This window comes from Trichosurus vulpecula, chromosome 4 (genome assembly GCF_011100635.1).
Source record: "Trichosurus vulpecula isolate mTriVul1 chromosome 4, mTriVul1.pri, whole genome shotgun sequence".
In the NCBI taxonomy this organism is placed as follows: Eukaryota; Metazoa; Chordata; class Mammalia; order Diprotodontia; family Phalangeridae; genus Trichosurus; species Trichosurus vulpecula.
Window position 1 is genome coordinate 285,962,152 of NC_050576.1, and position 25,618 is coordinate 285,987,769.

Sequence of the window (25,618 nt, forward strand, 5' to 3'; positions counted from 1 at the left end):
AAGTAATTACCAGCACTGTGAAATAGGTTAAATGACCTGCCCTTTTTCAATTAGAGATATTAGAGCCAAGACATGAGCCTGGCCAGGTTTTATGCCTTCAAAGCCTCTGCAGAGCTCCTCTTCTTGCTGTACTATAGTGTTCATTTGCATATTGCTTAATAATGGTGAGCACAGGAACATATTGGTGGTTCACTACAAAATCCAGTTCATTGTCTTGTATGATACTGAGACTCAAGGCTACTGCTCAGATTCTTTGCACATTTGCAATCTCTCCATCTGCTGAGCTTTTAATGTATTGTGTTTTTTATAAATATTATAAATATTGGAATCCTCTACACCTGGGCAGTGTATATGATGTATAAGCTTATGCATAGTATATATTGTGTATAAGTTTATACATAAGCTTATATGTAAGAGTTTAGAGTGCTTTGAGTCTACTAGGTAGTCTAGACAGTCTGTCTGATTTGAATGGCTCTCAGGAAACAGAGAAAATAGCCAATGGTAATTGAAAAGACAAAAGGTTCTTATGAGCAAATGCTACTGATTGAGTGGCATGTTTTCTAAATACTTTTGGCATTTCAGACTATATTGGAAGGTAAAATAAGAGATGATGGTAGACGTGACAGTGAACCATCATGTTGCTACACCATAATTTTAAAGCATTTTCAGAGAACTTTGCTGAGCAGTTTTACAATGCTGTTGACACAGGCCTTTTTGGGGTGGCTTGCCAAATTCCACCATTGCTAGTGCCAGTTAATTTTGCTTCCTTGAATCTGCACAGAATGAGGATAGATTGACTGCTCTTGCATGCTGCAAATGCTATAGGCTTTTGTAACAAAAGAGGAAAATCCTCTCGTAGAAGCCTCAAGTATTACATGCTTACCTCTGCTTTAAGAATCTGCAGGTGTGGATAGACCATGGTGTTATTCCTGTCTTCCTTTCTGTAACATCAGACTCTAAGTTTGCCAGATAATAGCCAAACAATGGTATTGCTAGATAGTAGTGATTCTCGTTCTAGGGAGCAAGGATTAATTTTCAGGACTTTTTTTTTTTCCCGCAATCTCTCCCCCCCCCCCTCCCCAGGTGACCATTGATTCAATATTTAATGTAGATTAAGATGTTATTCAGAAAATGAAATATTATTGGAGATTGTTATGAGCAACTTGATTTGACATATAAACACTGTGTAAGATATTCAGCATCATTATAGGTGCTTTTCTGTTCAGAATGACTTGTGCTTTAATTGTCTAGAATCCTGTTTGGCTTGTAACGTGTCAACATCATTTAAAAAAAAAAGCCTTTTATTTGTATGGCCTGTATCAGGGATCCCTAAGCTTTTTTTGTGTCATGGACATCAACCATTGGCAATCTGGTGAAACCTATTGACCCCTTCCCAGAATATGATTTTTAAATGAATAAAATAAAATACATAGCATTACAAAAGAAACCAATTATATTGAAATATTAAAAAAGAAGTTCACAGACTCCAGGTTAAGAATTCCTAGACATTTCCTTTTGTATTCCTTCCTCTACCACCTCTTATTTAAAAAAAAAGAAAAAGAGACAAAAAATTCAGTAAACTCAATCAACATATTAAACATGCAATAAACCTCTAAGGGCGCAGGGGGGGACCCCCTCACCCCCTTGAATGTCACCTCAAGTGTTTCTGTCTGATGATGATGATGAAGACATTTTAGGCTTTGGAATCAATTTTTCCCAGAGTTCTCTTAAGCTCTTGGAATGGTAAGGGTTACATATATTTCTTTCACACCCTTTAACACAGCCTTGCCAGCGAGATGGAGACTATTTGCAAGCTGACCAGGAGGTGCCTTGTGTTAGTGATATAAGCATAGTAGTTTGTGTTAAGACTGTCGTTGAAAAGAGAAAGCATACTTACTAGAGCAGTGAATGATGTATTTTCCTGGGGATTGGTGTAGGAAAATTAGAAGAGGCTCCTTCTGTTTTTGACTCAGTAATTAATTTTGCAGGAAGTCTGACTTGCTAAAAGGCACTGACAAGAAGGCATACTGTTGCCAGTCCTTTGCTTTTCTAAGAAAGAGGCAAATGACCCAAATCCAAGGCCGGCAATTTCCAGGCTAGCCCCTCAGGTCAATATACATTCACCTCCATGTCTCACACAGTTTGTGTCTACATTCACACCACAGTACAATAATAGATATACCGATTGATAACCTAGAAATATTAAGTAATAAAAGTTTGGCTTCAGTTTAGATAAGGAGAAGTTGCTGTTGGCAAGTATTTTATTATGTGTTTGTTAAGGGTTTACTGTGTGCCAGAAGTTGTGCTAAGTGATAGGAATATGAAAAACAGGCCGAAAATTGGCCCCTGGCCTCAAGGAGCCTTTTATTTTTTGATAGAGTTTTATTGCTATCTTCTGTTTTTTTTCCCCCATTTATTTATTTATTCATTTATTTATTCATTCATTCATTCATTCATTCATTCATTCATTTATTTATTTTTAGTTTACCACACACGGTTCCACATGATTCTGAGTTCCAGATTTTCTCCCTTCCCTCCCCCCTCCCTCCCCAAGACGGCATGGAATCTCATATAACTACCATGTATAACTTCGCATTGAATTAACTTATACACTAGTCAAGTTGTGGAGAAGAGCCACGACCAATGAAATGAATCATGAGAAAGAAGAGACAGAACCCCCCCCCCCAAAAAAAAACACCCAAAAACAAAAACAAAAGAGAAGAAAAAAGGCAAGCATGTAGTGCGCCTCAATCTGCATTCAAACTTCACAGTTCTTTCTCTGGATGAAGACAGCGTTCTCCATCGTGAATCCCCTGGAGTTGTCCTTGTACCTTACGTTGCTGAGAAGAGCGAAGTATGTCAGGGTTGGTCCTCACAGAATCCATATATCTGTGGTTGTGTACAATGTTCTCCTGGCTCTGCTCCGCTCACTCAGCATTGTATTGTGTAGGTTTTTCCAGGTTGTTATGAAGTCCATATCATCCCCATTTCTTATGTCACAATAGCATTCCATTACCTTCATATACCACAGCTTGTTCAGTCATTCCCCAACTGATGGGCATCCTTTTGATTTCCAATTCTTGGCTACCACAAAAAGAGCCACTATAAATATCCTTGTACATATGGGTCCTTTTCCCGCTTGTGTGATTTCTTTGGGATACAACCCTAGAAGTGGTATTGCTGGGTCAAAGGGTATGAACATTTTTATAGCCCTTTGGGCATAGTTCCAAATTGCTCTCCAAAATGGCTGGATCAGCTCACAACTCCACCAGCAATGTAACAATGTTCCAATTTTCCCACATCCTTTCCAGCATTTATCATTTTCCTGTTTTGTTATTTTAGCCAATCTGACAGGAGAGATGTGGTATCTGAGAGTTGTTTTGATTTGCATTTCTCTAATCAGTAGTGATCCAGAGCATTATTTCATATGCCTATAGATAGCTTTAATTTCTTCCTCTGAAAACTGCCTGTTCATATCCTTTGACCATTTCTCAATTGGGGAATGGCTTGTATTCCTATATATTTGGCTAAGTTCCCTGTATATTTTAGAAATGAGGCCTTTATCAGAGATACTAGTTGCAAAGATTTTCTCCCAATTTTCTGCTTCCCTCCTAATTTTTGTTGCATTGGCTTTTTTTGTACAAAAACATTTCAATTTGACATAATTAAGATTATCCATTTTGCATTTTATAATGCTCTCTATCTCTTGTTGGGTCATGAATTCTTTACTTTTCCATAAATCTGATAAGTAAACTATTCCTTGCTTTCCCAAATTACTTATAGTATCAGCTTTTACTCCTAAATCATGAACCCATTTTGACTTTATTTTGGTATATGGTGTAAGATATTGGTCTATGCCCAGTTTCTGCCCTACCATTTTTATATTGCCTAAATTTTCCTGTGTCCCTCTTCTACCTTTTCTCTCCCATCCCATATCACAAAGAATTTTTTTTAAAAAAAGAAAAAGAGGAGAGAAAAAAAAAACAATTCAGCAAAACCAATCCAATTGGCACATAAAAATAATCTGAAAATACATGCAGTGATCCCCACCTTTGGATTTCCTACCACTGCAAAAGAGTGAGGAATGATGTCTTCTCATGTCTTCTTCTTTGGGCTACCCTCGTTCTTTGCAATTTTGCAACACTTACTTTCTATGGTTTTATGGTGGTGGTTCTTTCTGTTTGCCTTGTACTTGTGTGTCATTTACTTGGCTGTGCATCAATTCATGTAATTCTTTTCCTGCTTCTCTGGTGTTCATTATTTTTGTCATTTTCTACAGCATGGTAGGATTCAATTACATTCATGTAGTACAGTTTATTTAGCTATTCCCCAAAGTATATGATACCTATTTTGCTTCCACTTTTTTGCCATCTTAAAAAATGCCGATATAACTATTATGGTTTATATGGGGGACTTTTTTTTTATCAGTAACTTCCCTTGGGAAGTCAGAGGGTACGTTCTAATGAGTGAGACAACCTGTAAATAACTTTCTCTCTCTCTCTCTCTCTCTCTCTCTCTCTCTCTCTCTCTCTGTGTGTGTGTGTGTGTGTGTGTGTGTGTGTGTGTATATATATATATAGTTTAGAAAGGTTTGCACAAAAAGTTTTTTTAAAAAAAATTTCAATATTTAAAGCTATCTACCTAGAAAACTATTTAGAACAATTATTATCTTATTTGGAACTGGGGATAACCAGGGTTGTATTTGTAAACCGTCACAGAGTTCAAATCCTCCTGGGGCATTTCCTATACAACCTTGGGCAGTTGTTTTGACATCTCTTGGCCTCATCGGTGTCCTCATTTGTAGAATGAGAGGATTCACCAAGGTGACTTCAGGTCAGAACTTGTGGTCCTGTGATTCTGTGACAGCAAATATGTTAAGAAGTGAAAAAAATATTACTAGCTGTATGATAACTTTTTCTGGATTATAGATAAGGGGGTTGGGTGGACTATATGACCTTTGAGGGTCTGATCAATTCTTAAATTTATGGCTCTTTTCTCCTCTAGAGATGCAGGTGCTGAGGGGCTTCATGGAATAAAATACCATATAAGGAAAATAAAATTAGTAGTGGTGTGTAAGATCATTGGGAGTGGTGAAAGATTGGATGCTGTGAGACTAGCTATATGTTACACATAGCAATCCACACCAGGTTTGAAGATTTCTGTACTTTTACAAACATTGCATTCCAAATACCTATTAGATCCTAAGGGATGACTCCCAGCTTGGCATTTAAAGCCCCCTGTAGCCTAGCTCCAGTCTTCATTTCTAGATTTATTACATATTACTCTCCTTCATGCACTCCAGTGTCTGGTAGAGAGCCAAACTGGTCCACTTGCTGTTCCCCAAACTCAGTGCTCCAACTTACTATCTCTGTCTCCATGCCTGGAATATACTACTATTTCAGACCCTCTTGGCTTAGCTCTTGTGAAGTCCTCCCACTGGTTTTTAATTCCGTTTGCAAAGCGCTTTCAACAATAACAACAATAGACAACAATAAATATGTGTTTTGTGAACTCCTGGGGTAATTTAATATAAATATTATTACTACTTAAGGCTCCATTAGAGAATTTTTAGCATGAATCCCTTGGGCCATTCCTGAACCACTAACTGGGAGCCACTGATCTATAGGGAGCTCTCCTCATTCTCCCTGGTAGATTCTGTTATTTCCTTTTTCAAATTACACTGTAATTGCTTATCTGTCTGTGCTTAGATGGATCCCTTCCAGTGGAATGGAAGGACTGTTGCATTTTGTCTGTTTCCCCAGGAAACCATTTTGTTATCCGTGTTAACCAGTTGTTTTATGGTTTGCGTACCATTTGTTAGTGCTTAGCAAGTACTTGTTGAATTTTAGGGAGCGGGGTTAGTCCTTTTGCAAATCTTCCAGCCAAATAAAACTTAACCTATGTCAACACTAAATAACTCCCCCAATATAGAATGAGGAAATGGAAGTCATAGGAGCCAGTACAGCTGAAAGACTCAAAGGTCAGTGATTCAAAAACTACCTAAAACATTCAGACAGAAAGGGGGAAAAAAAAACAAAAAACAAAACTCTTTTCTAAGTCCCTGGAAACCGCCTTTATGATAGCCATAAAATTTTCTTGTGACTGTGGCAAAATTACCTGGCTGTCATTTGTCAAGAACTCGCCCTTCTCAGCTCTCCATGTGTCTAACAGCTGTAGTTTTGTTCCAGGGGAAATATTGATTCAGCCTTGAATCCATTCTAGTAAACTTTAAATACACACAGGTGGCTTCAGAGTTATATCTTCATTACTGCCTCATTGAAGTTTGATTACTTTCCTATGTCTATGGCCTCCAGGAAGCCACCTCTGGTTTCCCTCCCCTTCTTCCCCAGTAGGTAATGCCTTTCCCCCTTGACCCTCACATAGCATTTGGTTTTGTGACTGTCCGCTGCATTTCACCTGGATTTGTGTCTTATTCTTGTAAGCTTTTTGAGAGTAGGGACTATTTCATTCTTTGTCTAGTTCTTGTATGGGCCTTATTTTTTTTACATATTGTCTCCTTCTCTAGGTTGTGAACTCCCTGAGGGCAGGTATTGTCTTTTGCCTCTTTTTATATCCCCGGTGCAAGGCACATAGTAGGAACTTAATAAATGTGGATTGATTGTTTTTATTCTGCTCAACTGAAGTCAGCAGACACACCTTTACTTCTGTATGCCCCTGAGACGCTGTTTAGACACTGCAGACGACAGGTTACTAAATTAAAATTTGTGGGTGATTAAAAAGCTGTCCTTCTAAAAAGATTATTTTGTGGTTTCCCTCCTCAGTCTTTGGCTACTGGACTTCCCCATTGTACTATCCATGTGGGTTTACTTTTAAGAGTTAATTTATAATATTACTCACTTAAATAATTCTGGTCAAATAAAAGGATAGGATTCTAGTTACTTAAAAATATAAGAGCAAATTAAACAAGGTAAGTCATTGGAAAAGTTTTGGGGTCAGGGTTTGAACATCTTATTGACCTTTCTGTGATTAGGCGAAAGCTAATGTAATTTGGATGATGTAGTAACCAGATAAATCTTGAACTATTTTAAAAAATATTTTATTTTATTTTTCAAATAGCAAGTAATTATTATGTCTCCCTTTTATTTCTCCCTCACTGAAGGGGTACAATAATAACAAAACTCTTGTAACAAATATATATATGTATATGTGTGTATTATACATTTACACATATACATACATACACACACGTGTGTGTGTGTGTGTGTGTGTGTGTAGGGCTTGACCTGGTATAAAAAAAAATTACCTTACTGACCTTTTATATAAAGGGACCGAGGGTAGGAGTGGGGAAAATGCATGATGGTGAGTATGGTTGTATTGTAGACAAGCCTCATGATTAGTTCTTATGGGGGAGAATGGGATGTGACCCATTTTCCTAATCTTACACTGGTTAATTACACACTCCTTGAGATTATGGTATGGTAGTGACCCCCACTTTGAAGACCACTGTTTTAGATCATTGTGGACAATTCTGTGAAGTTTTAAAACATTGAAAAAAAAAAAAGTCCCAGCAGCTAAAAAATGTCATTTATCTTTTCTTTTGGACTTATAACATTGGGCTAATTTCAGAATGATTTTATTCTCTTAAGTACATGCGTGGGCGACTGTATCGGTTCAGAATGTCCAGTGTGTCACACGCCTGCCTGGATACAGGATGTGAAGATAAACAGACAGTTAGACAGCATGATCCAGCTTTGCAGCAAGCTTCGGAGTCTGTTACACGACGCCCCGGGTACAGGTGAGAAGAAGTCCTTAGGGTCTCTTGGTAAAAATGGCTTGCTCTGTTTCCATGGCCACTTTGTTTGGATCACATGGAGGGTTCATGCAATGGGAGCTGGATGAGTCTCTTTTCGACTTACTTCCCCTCCCACTGCACCCCTCTCTAGAAAGAAAAAAAAGAAATTTGACTTAGAAATTTATTTCAGGAGACATTACAATTCTACAATTTGGCTCCTGAAACAAAACAATAAGATTGTGATTTTTTTTTCTGTAACATTGCTTACTTCATTAAAACGTACTTTTGAGCAGGTTTGGATAAAAACAATTGACGATATTCTAGATTGGTTGGCATGTTTTGAAGGAGTAGTAGAATCCAATATTCATTGTTCTTTTCTTCCTTAATGAAATTGTGGTTGACCGGCCCAAGGTGTTTTTAGATTCAGTTTATTAACTGAATGTACACCTTGCACACTTTCTCCAGAGAACTAATTAGGGATGAAAAGAAGGTAAAGTGATTGGAGTTTCCCAGTAATTGAATTTTGGAATCCTTGTTTTTTTCATTGATCAGAGTGGCAACCTTCATTTTCTCTGTGGGAGAGGCTCTTCTAAATTGACACCTGTCATGGTGATTGATGTGGAATGGGAAAGCTTCCCAAGGCTGCTCTTCTCTTTTGTTCTTAAATTCCTCTTGGGGTGTTTTTGTCCGATGCAAAACAGGAGGTTTATTGGCCAAAATAGCATGATACAATGGAAAAGGTATCATCGGAGGTCTTAGGTGAGAACCTGGCTCTTCCATGGACTATCTGTTGGTATCACTTTCATTATGGTAAAATGATAAATCACAGATCTCAAGCTGGGAGAGACCTTAGAAATCAACTTTTAAAGTCATTAGACTTAGATATACTTCTATATAGTCTTGTGATGCTTTTCAGAGTGTAGACTCTGCAGTGAACACATTACTAGATTTTTTTTTGGACCTATGGGGAAACTGAGGCCCATGGAAGTTCAGTGAGTAAATAACAAATAGAATTTGAAGCCCTGATCCTCTGAGTCTAATTTCTCTAATCCTCATTTGCTCATCTTTAAATTAGGGATAGTAACATCCATGATAACTTCTTCACAAGATTATTCCATAGCACAAACGAATAGTAATTATAAAGTGCTTTGGAAACTTTAAATGTCATCTGTGGTGGCTTTCTGTTTGTGTTTCAAGAACCTATGACTTCATCACCTTTACTGATGTGGATCAGAATTCCTCTAAAGCCTTATTTTTAGTGAACTGTCTTCAGTGTGTTACTAGGGCTGAAAAATGGTTCACTGGTGAACAAGCCTCTGGTGATGATTTAACTCAGTAAGGTTGGTTTTCTGACAGACACATAGTTTGTCACTTAGATTTTTCCAGTTTGGATAGGACCTATCTGGATTTGTATTCCTCTCTCATAGCCTGGTTAGCTATATCATTGTCTGAAAGGAGATTTCCCCTCTTGTCATACAGCTAGCTAGCTACATTGATGAGCTAATTTTTTTAATATACATTTTATTGATACCTTTTGTTTTATATTGCCTAAACCTCCCCCTGAGTCTTCTTTCCTCCCCATCTCAAAACACCGTCCTGTATAACAAAGAATGTTTTGTGATTTTTATTCTGAAGTTAACACCAAAAATATCATTTTCATAACAAGATGAAAAGATTATATAAGAAACCACAAATCTTTTACATACAGCATGCTCTTTTTAAAAGTGTATTTATTATAAAGGATGACTCTCAAAGAGGTCAAAGGGGAAGGAAACTGGTGAAAACTGGTGATTTAAAAAAAACACATCAATAAAAATTTATTTTTAAGAAGTATATAAAGGGGCAGCTGGTGGTGCAGTGAGTAGAGCACTGGCCCTGGAGTCAGGAGGACCTGAGTTTAAATTCAGTCTCAGACATTTGAAATACTAGCTGTGTGACCTTGGGCAAGTCACTTAACCCCAATTGCCCTGCCTTCCCCTCCTCCAAAAAAAAAAAAACCCAAAAAGGAACAATATAATAAGAAGTATATAAGTCTAACATGTTACTTTTAAAAGCCTCTTATCTGTTTTCTCCTGACCTTCATTTTATTTTTATTTTAATTAAATTTAATTTTTTCAAGAAGGAAAAATCTGTCTTCTCTCCCTCCTATTCAAAATGAGAAAAAAGCCTTAATTACAAACATTTGTAGTGAAGCAGAAGAAAGTTTCACATTATCTGTGTTGTCCTGTACATATATATGTGTACATACAAATATGCACACACATACATGCAATATATATACATACATATGCACACACATAAGCATACATATACATATGCACGTACGTGTATACATACCTATGTTGAGTCTATGAAGAGGAGTCAGTAGAGTATGTATGTTCACATACACACAAAATTTTATATTATGTGTGATTTTTTAAAACTTTTTTTTGATGTACTGATTGGTTTTGTTGATTATTTTTCCTCTTTTTAAAATTGTTTAATAAAACAGTCTGTGTCAAACAACTGTGAAAGACTTAGGTTATATACACATATACACATGTATTTCATGTTGTATCTCACCAAGTCAGTGCAGATAATGAATTGCTGTCCCTGGTACTGGCCAGCTAAATGAATAGAAAAATACTGAATGATTTTTGAAAATGAACCATCCTCTCAGTCTTAGATCGGAAGTCTTAGTATCAGGCAAAGGTGGCGCACACATGGCATGTGAAATACACTTATATGTATAAATCTAAAAGACATATATAAACACGTACACACACACTCCTCATTCTTCACCTTTGAATCAATCATCTCTGTCAGAATAGTATGTTTCATCGTGAATCTTCTGGAATCATGGTTGGTCATTGTGTTGATCAGAGATCCTAATTCTTTCAGAGTTCAATAATAAGACTATTTTATTAAAAAAAAAAAGAGAAAGAAGAGAAAAGTAATCAGCAGAACCAATCAGTACATCAGAAAAACCCCCAAACCCTGAACATGAACACATTACAGTGATGAGATTTAACTGTGGGTAATACATTTCTCTTTCCAAAACACTAGATTATGTTGTCCTTAAACAAACTCACGTTTCCTGCCCATTCTTGGGTGCAGAGAGGCTATAGGTAGAACATCATATTATGTTTTTGGGACTAGCCCCAAAGCTTTATGGTTTTGTGATGGAAAATGCCACAAAAGTCCAAGGTGGTGATATTTTAAAATAAGAAATGGGTTACTATATTAACTAGATTTGGCTCTTGCTGTATAATTAGAAAGGCTGGCTTTGTGCCAGTCTCTTTCCTTGCCTAAGATTCAGGTGTCTGCAGGTGTAGCTTGGTCTACACAATGTCTTACTGACCCTGCTCGCCTTGTGAGTCTGTCAACAGTAGAAGGAGGGGCCAGAGCTGATGGCCTGTGTCTGTGTATACCTTTACTAAAATCCTCCTCTTGGGTGTCTTAACTTCAGGTCCTTGGATAGATAAATTCCAAAGGGGTGGTGGAGGTCTATGAACTATAAACCTTGTATTCTTTACTTGTCCCAAGTCATCAGTGCCATCCCAATACCTGGGTTCACCTAGGACTAGAGACTTGATGCACAAACACTGCCAGTGATATTTCTTGCTGGCAAGAGTGGTGTGTGACTGGTTGTTCTGTCCTCATAGCTTACATTGATTAATGGCCCAATTGTGGTTTGAAGTTCTGGTCCTTTGCTTCATGGACTGCATGGTATTTTTTTTATTGTTGTTGCTCCAGTCCTTCCTATTTAAGCGATTTCAGCACAGCAAACTGTGTGGCATCTGTTAACTGACAAAAGTAATTGTCAGATCCATGGTGAAGTAAAATGACCCTTAATGGCGTGACAGCCATATCAGTCAGCAAGCTTTTGTAGGTACCCCATTGTGAGCAGCAGGGAAGGTTTCTTATGGGAGGTTTACCACAGATGAGGGGGAGCCTGAGTTAGTTTGCTTTTGCAGCTTCAGAGAAAAGATATTGATGGATTGCTGGTGGCGCCAGAAGCCTTGTTGTGTGTGCCTTCTTCACTTGGTTGGAAGCCCTCCCATCTAAGACAGAGGGGAGTGTTCATTTTCAAAATCATTCACATTTTCCTATTCTTTCAGATGGCCAGTATTGATCATTATCTTCACTGACTTGGTGAGATCCCTTATGAAATGAATTAATGCTTCACTGTTTGGTTGCCTCCTAGAGTAGTTAGACCTGGATTTTTAAATTAAATTTTATGTATTTTTTAGTGAGCAAAAGTCTGCCTTCTTTCTCTCCCATCCAAATGAGAAAAAAAGAGAACCAGAGCTTGTATTACAAATGTATATAGGCAATTAAAACAAATTCCCACATTGGCCATGTTCCCCCAAAATGTGTGTGTATTTATGTATATGTAAAATATAATATCATTAGATATCATATACAATAATAATATAAAATTATTAAACATACTATCTAATGATATACCATTACATATTAAAATATATTACATATTTCAGATATTTAACTTTAATATTACATATATACACATACATGCATACATATATAAAAAAACCTTATTCTCATAGTGGGAGTTTAATAGATGCTGCTTGACTTACTGTAGATGCCTAATGCATGTTTACTGATTGATTGACTATTATCTTTAAGGTTTCTTCTGCTAACCACATCCTACTACCTACCCTTTGACAGAGAAGTAGGTAATATACTCGAATACAAATTGAGACACACACACACACACCCTCTACCATATATGTATAAATTTATGCAGATGTGTACACATGGATTATGTATATGTGTACGCACACACACATACACACACACACACACACACACGTATACATACATACATACCCCTCTACTTCCAAATATAGATGAGACCTGCGGAACAAATCCAGTGGGATGGTCAAACTTCTCCCACATTTTCCCCATCTTTAAAAAAAAAAAGAAAACAACAAAAAACCTGTATTTGACAATTTATCTTCCAAATGAACCTTATTACTTGCATTTACTATAAAATATATAATTACTGTAATTAAGGTGGGTAATTAGGAAGAACTTGTCAAATCATGGACATAGTATATGGCAGACTAGAGATAAAGGAGCCTGATTTATAGTATTGCTTTCCAGAATGAGCTTCTAAAATACTCAAGCAGATTTTCCTCGGTTCAGTGTACTTTAAAGAGAAGAGATTGTCTGTCATAAATTTTCCTGACAGCCATTTATGGATAATTTTACCTTATTCTTCATAACATAAGCTGGCTTCTTCCACTAATGGCATTAAATTTAAAGGTTTTTTTTTTAAATAAAAAAAATTTCACTTGCTCCTTCTCCTTGTTTTGAATCAGACCTTGCAGGTGTCGGTCAGTTTCTTTTATGCATATGTCGATGCCAGGGGACAGTAAAAAAGATTAACTTTGATTATGCTTTCATAAGATTGCAGTTTCCCTTTTTTTTCCCTCCATTTTCTAGTATGGGGAGAGGGGCTGGTCTTCCTTTAATGAATGTTTCATGCGTGTGGTGACATTTTTCCATAATAGCTGAAGGTGAGTGTTTGAATAGTGGTGTGTGTGTGCATGTGTGTGTTTTAATAGAGCTGAATTTTTCTCGACTTAGAAAATAATCATTCTTCAGTGAAGCCGTTAATGTAGCGCAGATGGTCTCAAAGCGCTTCTCTTTGATTTTTAATAAAGGACTAGTTTGTCAAAGAGATTTCTCAACTTCTGTTGTGAAACTCATAATGGAGAGTAATTGGAAAGGCGCACAATGTTCATCGTTATACCCCTTTGATGCAGATTAATGATAGCTAAGCCACATTTTCTAATTGCCTTTCTTTCTCTCCAGTTTGTTATTGCATTACGGGAAAAATTTGGAAAAGTAGCTCCCTAGCTGTCTATACGTCTCTGTCTCAGTATGTTATGATCTATCCCGAAATGAGTACATTCAAGGAGGGCAGTTTTGTTTTCTTTTCACGTCAATATTAAGAAACTCAGTTTTGGTTTTATGAAAGGGGAGAACACTTGTATGAATGGAGACGCATCTGATGAATTATCATATGCATGAATATATTACATTATTGCATGAATATTTGCTTTTAAATACTGGTGCAGCTGTGAATAGTTTTGGTTGTGCACCAGTAGAGTTGACTTGAAAAAAAAAAGTTTTTGCTGTTTCTGTCCAGTGGGGACCTGACTCCAGGCCTAACAGGTAGGCCAAGGTGTTTTCTCTCTGGGTGTCGGGATGCACACTAAGGGAGGCAGGGTAGTGTGTGGGTCTGGGTCAGCTGTGTCTTGGGTGCCTAGATGGAGATTTAGAGCTGGCAGGGACCTTGAGGGCTTCTGTTCATCACTCATTTTACAAATGAGGAAACTGAGACCAGTGAAATGACTTCTTTGCCCAAGGTCAGACAGGGAGAATTGGGATTCAAACCCAGGTCCTGTGACTGCCAATCTAGTACCTTCCTAGTACCACCCCCATTATGTAAAGGACTTTAATTAGCAAATCTTACCATGTCTACATCAGTTATTTATGTATAAAAATTATCTGATTAGTTGGATTTGACTGTATTCATAAAATCAATCAATCAGTAAACATTTATTAAGCTCCTACCATGTGCCAGGCACTGGTAAGTACTGGAAGTTTAAACTCTTACTGCTGCTCTCTGTTCTTTTATTTAAGAGCGGTGGATTGCTGAGTGGAGAGAGCCTATTGTCCTCGTGGATTGAGGCCCTTAGGGGCTCTTTTCTGTGGGAAGGTCTAATTAAGCCTGTTTTAAACACTTCTTAAGGGACTTTGGAGAAGTATGGAGTTTTCCATACCTTTTGTGTTTGTATGTATATATGCATGTATATACACACATAACTTTTTCTGTTCCTTTTGTGTGTGTGTAGGACTTTTCTGTTCCTTTTCTGTATGTACGCATATAACCTTTTCTATGCCTTTTGTGTATGTATGTATATATATATGTGTATATATACATATATAAAACTTTCTGTGCCTTTTGTGTATGTATATATAGATATATAGTTTTTCTATGCCTTTTGTGTGTGTGCGTGCGTGTGTGTGTGTGTGTGTGTGTGTATGTGTGTGTGTGTAGGAAACTTGTTCTATACTTTGTGTGTGTATACACATACATGTTTACCCACACGTACATGTATATGATTGCTAAGGGGTTAAATTCAGTCCTTATAATTCTAAATGAACGTCCCTTCCCTTTTAGAAAAAAAATCCTGGTAACATTCTGTGTTTTGACCTTCTCTCTAGAATGGAGATTTTATCAAAAGAGATTTCTTTTAAAGTCTCCTTATCACTGGTGCAAAGGTTTTGTTGAATCTAGACATAAACCTCAGTCTATGTGATTCCCAATCCTGCCCCTTCCATTCCCACCTTATGCTTTGGATTTCAGGTTTTTTCATCTTGATAACTTTGTTTTTCTTTACCTTGTATTGTATGAGATGCTGCATGACATGACGAGTAGGAGGTTGGTCTTGGAATCAATAATGAGCCTGCGGCTCCATTCTTAGAAGAATATATGAGATAAAATACATAAGATTACAAAGGCAGCCAGTTATTAAATTATCAAATTAAGGACCTCTGATATAGAAGTTGGTATTTGAGTGGAGACTTGAAGTGTGAGGGATTCTATGAAGGAGACCTGGTTTCAAGTCCTGACTGAGATTCTCAAGCTTTGTGACCTTGGTAAACTGCCTGAGACCATAAATTGGGACAAATTCTGCAGGGGTAGAAAGTTTCCATACTGGCAGATACTTAATGATACTTAATGAAATCACAAATGGAAAGTCTGAAACGAAACCCCCCCCCCCCCCCGCCCCCCACACCCCTCCAACTATAGACATATGACAGAGACAGACAGACTTGAACTTACAACTTCTTGGTAGAATGCATTAATTCCTTTAAGACTTGACTCAAAGACTGCCTTTTACATGTAGCCCTTCCCAATCCCCCTAACTCTCAGCACCCTCCCTCCCTAAGGTACTCTGTATATGTTTAAATATGCACATGTTGCCTCCCCCCAAAGGAATGCAAGCATGTTGGGAGCCACACTATTGGGTGTTCATTTCTGTGTCCTCAGCACCTGGCACAATACTGAGCGCATACGAGGTCCTTAATAAAACGCCTGTTGATTTATAGATTCTTGAGTCCAAAGCCAGGCCTTACCCATAATGCCATGCTGCCTTTCATAGAACAGTATAGAATACAGACGTGAAATTTGAAGGCAAAAAACTAGAAATCGAAGCACGATGTGTGTGTGTGTGGGGAGGGGAGATCATTTATAGCTGGAGGTTTTATGTCTCATTTCAAGAAGACTTTTTACCACAGTGATAAGAAAGTTTTTAAAAAAAAGTCTCTTCTGATGCACTTTCCATTTTTACACACGTATAGAGATTTTATCATATATATCATGTTTATCATGTCATTTACATCATATCACATTTATTCTACATATCACCTATAAATCATATATAACATTGTAATATGTAGCACATGTGTCATATATAAGTGTGGCCAGAGCCTCTGTTTCATTGGGAGCATTATTTGAAACAAGTTATTCATTCATTTTCAATTGTGTCCAACTCTTTGTGACCCCATTTGGGGTTTTCTTGGCAGAGATACTAGAGTGGTTTGTCATTTCCTTCTCTAGCTCATTTTACAGATGAGGAAACTGAGACAAATAGGGTTAAGTGACTTGTCCAAGGTCACCCAGGTAGTAAGTGTCCGAGGCCATATTTGAACTCAGGAAGAGGAGTCTTTCTGACTCCAGGCTTGGCACTCTGTCCACTGTACCTCCTAGATATCCCTTAGAAACAAATACATAATGATATTAGGAAGAGTACTGCAACTTAAGACCTTAGTATTTGCATTTATCCAAGGACATGTTTATGGAAGAATGGAGGAGACCTTGAATCTAGTCTCATTGACTAACTAGCTAAGCGACCTTGAGCAAATCACTTAATGTACCTGGGCCTCTGTCTGCTCATCCATAAAACTGGGAGGATTGTTCTAGACCAGGGGCTGGGAAATGTAAGACCTGCTTCTAAGAATAGTTTTTACATTTTTAAATGAAGTTTTTTTGCATTTAAAAGTGTAAAAATGATCATTAGCTCCATGGCCCTGAAGATCAGCCAGTGGGTGGATTTGACCTGGTTATTTGTTGCTTCTAGTTCTAGATAATAGTAGTGTAGATAAAAAGCTAGAAAGAACCTCAAAGGCCATCGAGTCCATCATCCTTAATTTTACATTGAGGGAACTTAGGCCCAGGTACATTCGTTAACACCAAAAGGACCAGAATTTAAGAATACCTCCTTGAAGGATCAAGCAAACTTGTGTCAGTTGACAATGCCTGATCCTTATTCTAGTCCCCCAGAGCCCCACAGGTTGCAAGTGCCAGAGAAGGGATTGAACCCACCGTTGGTTTTTTTTTTTTTGGTACCACATTACCTGCTGAGTTCTCTTGGAGTTGTAAGGTTCGATGATACTGTGTCTGTGAACTGTGTTCTCTTTCTACCTCTCCTCTCGGTACTCTACGGGCTAGAAAAACTGTACTTCTCATTCCTCACACGTGACACACACTCTCCCTTCGGTTGCTCTCCCGCATGCCAGGAACACATGCATTCCTTACCTCCTCCACTTACAGCCCCATTTCCCTCAAAGCTCCGCTCACACGAAGCCTTTCCTGATTTTCCCATCTGCTTGTGCCCTACCTCCCTTAACCAACCTTATTTATATTTTTATTTTGTATATATATTCAGATCTATAAATCTTGCCTCCCCTGATAGAATCTAAGCTTCCTTAAGTCAGCGACTGTTTTGTTTTTGTATGCCCACATCTGCCACACAGTACAAACTTAATAAATGCTTATTTATTGAGAAATGATATGGACGTATTTCTGGAGGATTCTTGCTAGGGTGAAGAGTGAAATGTGATTTTCTTTTTTAAGCTTAGGCTCAAGATCTTGAGTCCCAAAATAAAGTGGACTTAAAAAAATGTTTGGGAGCAGCTAGGTGGTACAGTGGATGGAGCACCAGGCCTGGAGTCAGGAGAATCTGAGTTCAAATGTGACCTCAGACTTACTAACTATGTGACCCAGAGCAAATTACTTAACCCTGTTTGCCTCAGTTTCCTCATCTGTAAAATGAACTGGAAGAGAAAATGACAAATCATTCTGGTATCTTTGCCATGAAAACCCCAAATGGGGTCATGGAGAGTCAGACATGACTGAATTGAGTGAACAGCAACAACAAAGAAAATGTTTGGGATTTTTAAAAAAAAAATTGGATTTAATGGTATGTGTACTTAGTTTCTTTAAGTGCCTGATGCTTGCTGTTGTTGCTAAGATTTTGATGAGCTTAGGGGAGTTTTATGAGTTGGAAATTTTTTTGCTGTTTGAAAGGCAATGTACTTTCTGTAACTTCATTTAGAAAATATGTACTGTCACTGCCCTTAAGAGCAGAGATCAATTGTGGCTAGAAAGGTAATGTAGTCAGTTTGATCTATTCATCTTGTAAACACACTGCCCTTTTTAAAAATAAGCAATTTTGATGAAAGACCTCTGTCTGTAAAATCAGACAGCTGCTGTAGGTGAGCTCTTACAGAAACCAAGTGAGTGGTTCGGGTTTGTAGCAGGAGGGGGACTCTGTCTTAGAGGATAGAGAAATGGACTTAGAGTCGGGAAGACCTGGTTCTGTGCCCTTGTGACAAGTCACGTGACCTGCTTAGTGGTGTCCTAGGCACTCCCAAGACTCTTCAGAAAAGGTGCCAGCCTGTATTGGTGTAGGAAGTTGCCTTGCCTGGGAGTTCCTTATGAAATCTCTCATGGTTGGACCTGCCACATCCCATATTTTGATAGTTTGTCATCTCATTGAAATGGTTATTTTCTTCATTCATACAAATCCTGACCCCTCCGTGCCTTCTCATTTTAGGCCATTCTTGTCCATGATCCTCTATAGAGAGCTTTTGGGGATGACTATCCAATGAGGTCTTCCTTTGTGTCTTTTAACATTTTATGCATTCTAGTGTAGCACTTGACCTGGCCATCTGTTATCTCTCATCCTTGCTATAGAACCAGCCTACCTCAATTCCACCATTAAAAAATTATCCTTTTCCCTTAGAACTGTGTCTCTCAGGTCCATTTTTTCTTTTCTTTTTAAAGAGTCACTCCTGGGAGAGTTAAACCTGAAGCTATATATAAGCATATGTATATGTAAGTTAATTTTAATATTCTTTCCTGTAGCACTTAGCTAAAAGCTTATCTCCCATTTCTGTAGCACTGTAGGGTTTGCACAGCACTTTTACATATATTATCTTATTTAATTTAACAACACCTTGTGAAGTAGGTGCTGTTACCATCTTTTTACGGATGAAGAAACAGGCACAGAGAGGTTCATTGACTTGTGCAGGGCCCAGTAGCTGTTTGAGGCAGCATTTGAACTCAAGGCTATTCACAGTCTGCTTCAGTGAAGCTTACTGTCTAATTGGTGTTGGGAGAGTTGGGAAGGGATTGATGAAGAATAGGATTAGGGAGGGGGTAATAAATACACCGAGTCTAGAAATATAGGTTTGGACAAGTTTGTGAAACTTAGCCAGAGGAGTTTATAATCGATCCTAGAGGCTAGAGTTTATTGACTGGGAAAGTGGTATGGCCAGATCTACGCTTAAGGAAAATCACTGTGGTGGCTGTGTGGAGAATGGATTGGAGTAGAATGTTTGAAGCGTGGATCGGAGTAGAAAGAGACTTAAGAGGCAGAGAGACCAGTTAGGAAGCCATTGAGAGAAGTTTGAAGGTGAGAGATGATGAGGGCCTGAACAAAGGTGGCGGTTCTGAGTAGAGAGAAGAGACCGGGTATGAGAGGTCTTCTGGAGGAAGATGTGGCAAGATTTGACAACTGATTGGCTGTGTGGGGTAAGGGAGAGGAGGAGTCAGAGATAATGCCAAGATGGAAGAATATTGGTTCCTCAGCAGAAATAAGGGAATGGTGGAAGAGTGGTGTTTTGGGGGAGAAGAAAATGAGAGCCCTCTTTTGGATGCGTTGAGTTTGAGGTGCCAAAGGGATGTCTAATAGGCAGATGGTAATTAGGAGCCAGTGCTCTGGGGAGAGACCAGGCTGAATAGATAGATTTATGAGGCATCTCAGCAGAGGATAATTAAATCCATAAGAGCTGATGAGGTAACCAAGAAACAGAGTCCTGAGAGAAGAGACCCCCTGGGACAGTAACAGGTTGGGGTGTGTGTGATGAGACTCAGGAGCCAGCAAAGGACATTGAGAATGAACAGTCAGATAGGTGGGAGGAGAACCAGGAGAGTCTTGTCAGTGTGCAGGTGGAGAAGGTAGAATCAGCAGTGTCAGGTATAGCTGGGAAGTCTAGAAAAATGAGGACTGCAATAAATACATCATTGGAAACTTTAGAGAGGTGAGTTTGCATTGAATGATGAGGTCTGAATACAAATTATAAAGGGTTGAAATGTATATATATGCATATATATGTAAAATACATATGTGTATATATGTTATATATGTATAATTAGAAGTAAAAATAAATGATAAAAATCCACAGTATAAAGAGTTGATATATATAAAAACACATATGTGTATATATATATGCATATATATGTGTGTATATGTGTATGTGTGTGTATATGTATTATATAATTAGAAATTGTAAAAATAAATTATAAAAATCCAAATTATAAGGGTTGACATTGTGTGCGTGTGTATACACACACATCTATGTATATATATATGTACATATGTATGTATATATGTTATATGTAATTAGGAATTGTAAAAATAAATTATAAAAATCCAAATTATAAAGGATGAGTAAGACAGCTTGAGGGCATGCTAAAGTCCAGTGAAAATTTTTTAAAGATAAGGGTAACTTGCACATGTTTGCTTCAAGGGAGTAGGGAAGGAATCAGTAGAGAAGAAGAGGATGAAGTTTCCAGAAAGGGTGGGGAGCTGATTGAGGTTGCAGTCTCCTGGGAGGAGACAGGAAGAGGTGACCTTGAGGATGCGTGTAGAGGTTGGTGCTGACCAGTATAAGGGCTACCTCATTTTCAGAGATGGGGGAAAGGAGGAGTGTGAGATGATGCCGAGGGATTTTGAGATGAAAAGATGATAAGAGAGAGCTCAATTTTCGTGTTAAAGTAGGAGGCAAGGCCCTTAACTGATAGAGGGGCTGGGCTATTGGGGGCCTGAGGGAAAAAGAGAAGGTTTGGAATAGTTTCCAAGTGAGCAAGATGGGCAATCAGTTAGGAAGAAATAAAAGACTACCTTGTTGCAATGAGGACTCAGTTGAAGTTGGACGGCATGACTTGGTAGCATACCTGGACAGCATAGTTGTATGCCTTCCTCTAACTCCATTCAGTCAGTCGACGGTCAGTCAGCATTTATAAACTATCTGCTGTGTGCCAGGCATTGTGCTGAGCCCTGGGGATACAAAGAAAGTCAAAAAACCCCCAGACCAACAAAAACCCAGTTTTGTCCTTCCAAAGTGTTCACGTTTTGATTCAGCAGCTGAGTAGGTGGTAAACAGGAGCAGAAGAGGTAGATAGATGATGGGTATGATCCAGAGCTGGGGTTTGGTAGGAGATGTGGGGGGCAGTAGGGCCAGGGAGGCAGGGGAATAGAGAGCTGATGACCATGTAGAGTTGAATTAGTTAACTCTAGGTTGGACACAGAGAAGGGAGAAAAATAGAGTCAGAGAAGGACCATGTATTCTGAGAAAACATTGAGACAGAGTCTGATGTCTCCATGAAGGTGAAAAATAAGTCTAAGAGGAATGGGTCATAGGGACAGCTGGAGGACAGATGGGAAACCCTGGCCAGATAGAGGAATATCAGAGTTTTTGATTAAGGCAGTGGGGGGACACTGGTGGGTAATGGTGAGATTCGGGGCACAGGGTTAAGAAAGGCATTGAAGTAGAAAAGCCTGGTATATAGAGTAGTCTTGTTTCTCTGGGTCTCAGAATATGTAAAAAAAAGTGTGTGAGCTAACAAGCTGGAAAGGTAGATTAGTGTCTCATTGTTGAGGACCTTGGAAGCCAGGAAGAGAAGGGAGCCTTTGAAGGATTTTGAGTTGAGGGGTGTCTTGAGCACCATGCAGCAGATCCAAAAATCCTCGTTTCTGGCCGTCAAGGTTCCCATTCATTCAGCTAATTTTTGCTAGAGTGTTATTTGTCAATGGAAAAATTTTCATTTTATTTTATTTTCTACAATATGCCATGATATGTTATGATAGTTATAATATGAAATAATATTTGTAATATGTGATATAATATGATGTAATATAATATAATATACCATTTATAGAGCCCTTTAAGGTTTGCAAAGCACTATACATTTATCTCATTTAATTCTCATGACAATCCTATGAGGGAGATGGAATTATTAGCCTGATGAGGTAATGGAAGCCAAGAAAGGATAAATGATTTGCTCCATGTCACTAATAAGTATCTGAGGATCTGATAATAAGTATCTGAGGCAGGATTTGAACTCAGGTTTCCCTGATTACACATAGATTTACACCACTAGAGAAACAAACATGAGACACGTGTTTCTGTTTATATCATAAAGACTTAATTTTTGGCTTATTTCATTTTAATATTTAAAGGAGACTGGGACCATTACAATGGCAGGATGGTATAGTGGAGATAATTCTAGATTGGGAGTCAAAGGCCATGAATTCAAATCCCAGCTCTGGCTCTAGCTACCTTGGGCAAATCAACTAACCTCTCTCGTTCCCTATCTGTGATCCTTTTCTTCTGTGAACTACTTGAAAACTTTTAGAAGTTATTCTAGCTTTAAACCAAGGTGAAGTGAAAGCAGAAATATTAGCTGAAGCAGGGAAAAGAGAAACTGGTTAATTTTAGACTTTAGATTAGATTGGAGTTTCCAGCCTGCCAACCCAGATGCATTAATATTTTTTAAACAGGTAAAAAAAAAATGCCATGAAATACATTGTGTAAATATAAAATATCCAGAGGGAAATTAGAAATAACATCTCAGCTCCTAATTCCCTTGCCAGCATTTGAAAGGCAAGAACATATTGTAAAGAGGTCTCAATCCCAGAAAAGAATTAAATTAACTTTGTGTTATAGCTGAGGGAAGGGACCGAAAGAGAAACTCAAGAATAAACATGCTTAAGAATTTTACATGGAATAAAATGGAGTGAAGTTCCATCATCTACGTTTATTTTTCTCAAAACTCTGCTACTGGTTTCCAGGAGTAACAGGGATGAGACAATAATTTTTTTTTTTAACTTTGAAGTCTACTTGGGTGTAATGGTATGGGAAATTTTATTTAGCATTCTTTTTGTTATGCATGCAAATGTTTGCAAAAAGCACCTCCAGAGAAGAAAAGATAATAGGATTTTAGAGGTGGGAGGGACATTAGAAATCTTCCCCAACCTCCTCAGTAATAACAGTAATATGATGATGGTAGCTAACATTTACATAGTGTTTTAAGGTCTGCAAAGTGCTTTATAAAGATTATCTCATTTTATCCTTACAACAAGCCCTGGGAATAATTACTGTTATACATATTGTCAAATATATTATTGCATGTAATATATTAATATATAATTACTGTTATATATAATATATTATATTACATAATATTAATGATATCAAATAATAAATGATATCGAATAATTTATAATGTTATATAATCACTGGGACTAGTTACTGATATAATAAAAACAATATGTAATAGTTTAAAATATGTAATTATTGTTATATAATAAGTACTGTAATTACTCATTCTTACAGATGTGAAAACTGAGGCAGATAGGTTAAGTGAGTCTCTGAGGTTGGATTTGAACTCAGGTATTCACGACTCCAGATCCAGTGCTCTCTCCGTTGTGCCACCTAACTGTCTCTCATGCCTCTTAAATAACTTGCCTAAAATCACACAGGTGGTAAACCCATGCAGGATTTGAACCCAGGTAGTATAGGGTAGTGCTCTTTGTTAAAAAGTTAACTTGTGCCCCATCACCTCATCCAGTAGAAGCATTGTGATGTGCAGTAAGGGGGAAACAGTCCTCCTGACTCTACTTTTCACTGGACCTGGCTTCAGATCTGACCTCTGTGCTTGAGTGAATTAACTCGTCTGGGCCTCATTTCCCACACCTCTGTAAATTGTGGAGGTTTGACTAGATGATCTCTGAGATCCTGTCCAGATCTCTGGTTCTATTCACAGAATGTTAGAGGTGGAGGAAGGAGCTTTGGACATGTAGTCATCTTCATTTGGCATCAGGAAAGGCTGATGAGCACCAGGGAGAGAATTGATTTAATTGTAACAGGCCCTGGCAGAAGAATGATATATCGTTGTGGTAGATAATGATCTTTAATTTATACTGCTTTCTCTTTCCCTAGTTATTCTGCCTTTTCTTATACTTTACTTCTTAAATAACAACATCTTATCAATCCTCCCTCTCTTCCCTTCATCCAAATGCTATCTCAGCAGGAATTTTGCCTGTGGTAGTAGGTTGAGTCAGATTCTTAAGGTTTTTTCCCCCGTAGTAATTTTCTATCCCTTTATGGTTTTTTTTTTCTTTCTATTTTTCTGTGTGTTTTTGTTGGTTGTTTTTAAAGATGGCTTGAAGGAAGAGGAAAAAAAAGATGTTTCGCGCAATGTGTTTAGAAGGTGATGCTTTACATTGAGAACTATCTTTCCTTTCAAGTTTTAGGTTTGATGTCTTTTTTTTTTTTTTTTTTTTAGCTCAAGTGAAAAAGAACCAGGCACCCAGCGCAGCTCACTTGTTCACCTTTCCCTACAGGTTGAGAGAGTAGCTAGGAGAGGCAGTCAGAGACGGAAGGAGGCTTAGTGAGAAGCTGCTGAGTGAAATTGAAGTTAGGATTAACTCTCTTCCCCGGTACCCCAGCCTAGGGCTGGTAACCAGTTACTCCATTCACTTACTCCTAGTCTGTTCTTTCAAGATTATGTAATAACATCCTAGGGCTGGTAACCAGTTACTCCATTCACTTACTCCTAGTCTGTTCTTTCAAGATTATGTAATAACAGCCTGGGGCTGGTAACCACTTACTCCATTCACTTACTCCTAGTCTGTTCTTTCAAGATTATGTAATAACAGCCTAGGGCTGGTAACCAGTTACTCCATTCACTTACTCCTAGTCTGTTCTTTCAAGATTATGTAATAACAGCCTGGGGCTGGTAACCACTTACTCCATTCATTTACTCCTAGTCTGTTCTTTCAAGATCATATGATAACAGGAGTCACTGTTGGCTGTAGTTGCTATTTAGGAAAAAGTAAAAAAAAGGTGTATGGGAAGAATCTTGCAGGGAAAATAGTGGAAAAGATCTCCAAATCAGCATATTGGGAAGGGTACGTGGTAGGGGAAAATATATGCAAGTAAGTAGTGGTAATTAGATTGAATTTGGCCGTCCATTATCTTCCTGAAATGTTTCCATGAGAGTGATAACAAAACCTCCTCATGTGGCTGTCATATTATTTTTTTGGGGGGGGGGGGGCTACCCACCAAAAAAGAAATCTCTAGAGTCACAGATCCATTTATTAGATTTCCTCATAATAATTGCCTTTAGTTTTGCCTATTTAATCTGATTTGTAGGTAACGTGATTGTTATAGGATCTGGAACATAGTAAGTTTTTAATATATGCTCGTTGGTTGATTCTGTCTACTGTCTTAAGTATTTAATATGTATTAAATTGAATCTCGCAGTAGACTGCTGGGGAGGTAACCTGCCAATTAAAAGAATGGCAAGGTGGATGGATGGAGAAGCAGGTAGAACAATTTACATTGGGGCCATGTCCATCGGCAGAACCAGGAATATACATCATCCATACGATCTGCCCCTTGTAGCAGATTTTTTCCCCTTTATTTACCAAT

The 25,618-nt window shown here is 38.1% G+C and overlaps 1 protein-coding gene across 1 annotated transcript in view; it reads left to right on the top strand.

Moving 5' to 3' along the window:
* The window catches only part of BARD1 (BRCA1 associated RING domain 1), a 140,759-nt gene that overhangs the window by 19,892 nt on the left and 95,249 nt on the right, over positions 1-25,618 (top strand). The window contains exon 3 of the mRNA XM_036756118.1: positions 7,608-7,756. Coding sequence (XP_036612013.1) covers positions 7,608-7,756 — 149 coding nt within the window. The remainder of the gene's footprint in view (positions 1-7,607; positions 7,757-25,618) is intronic.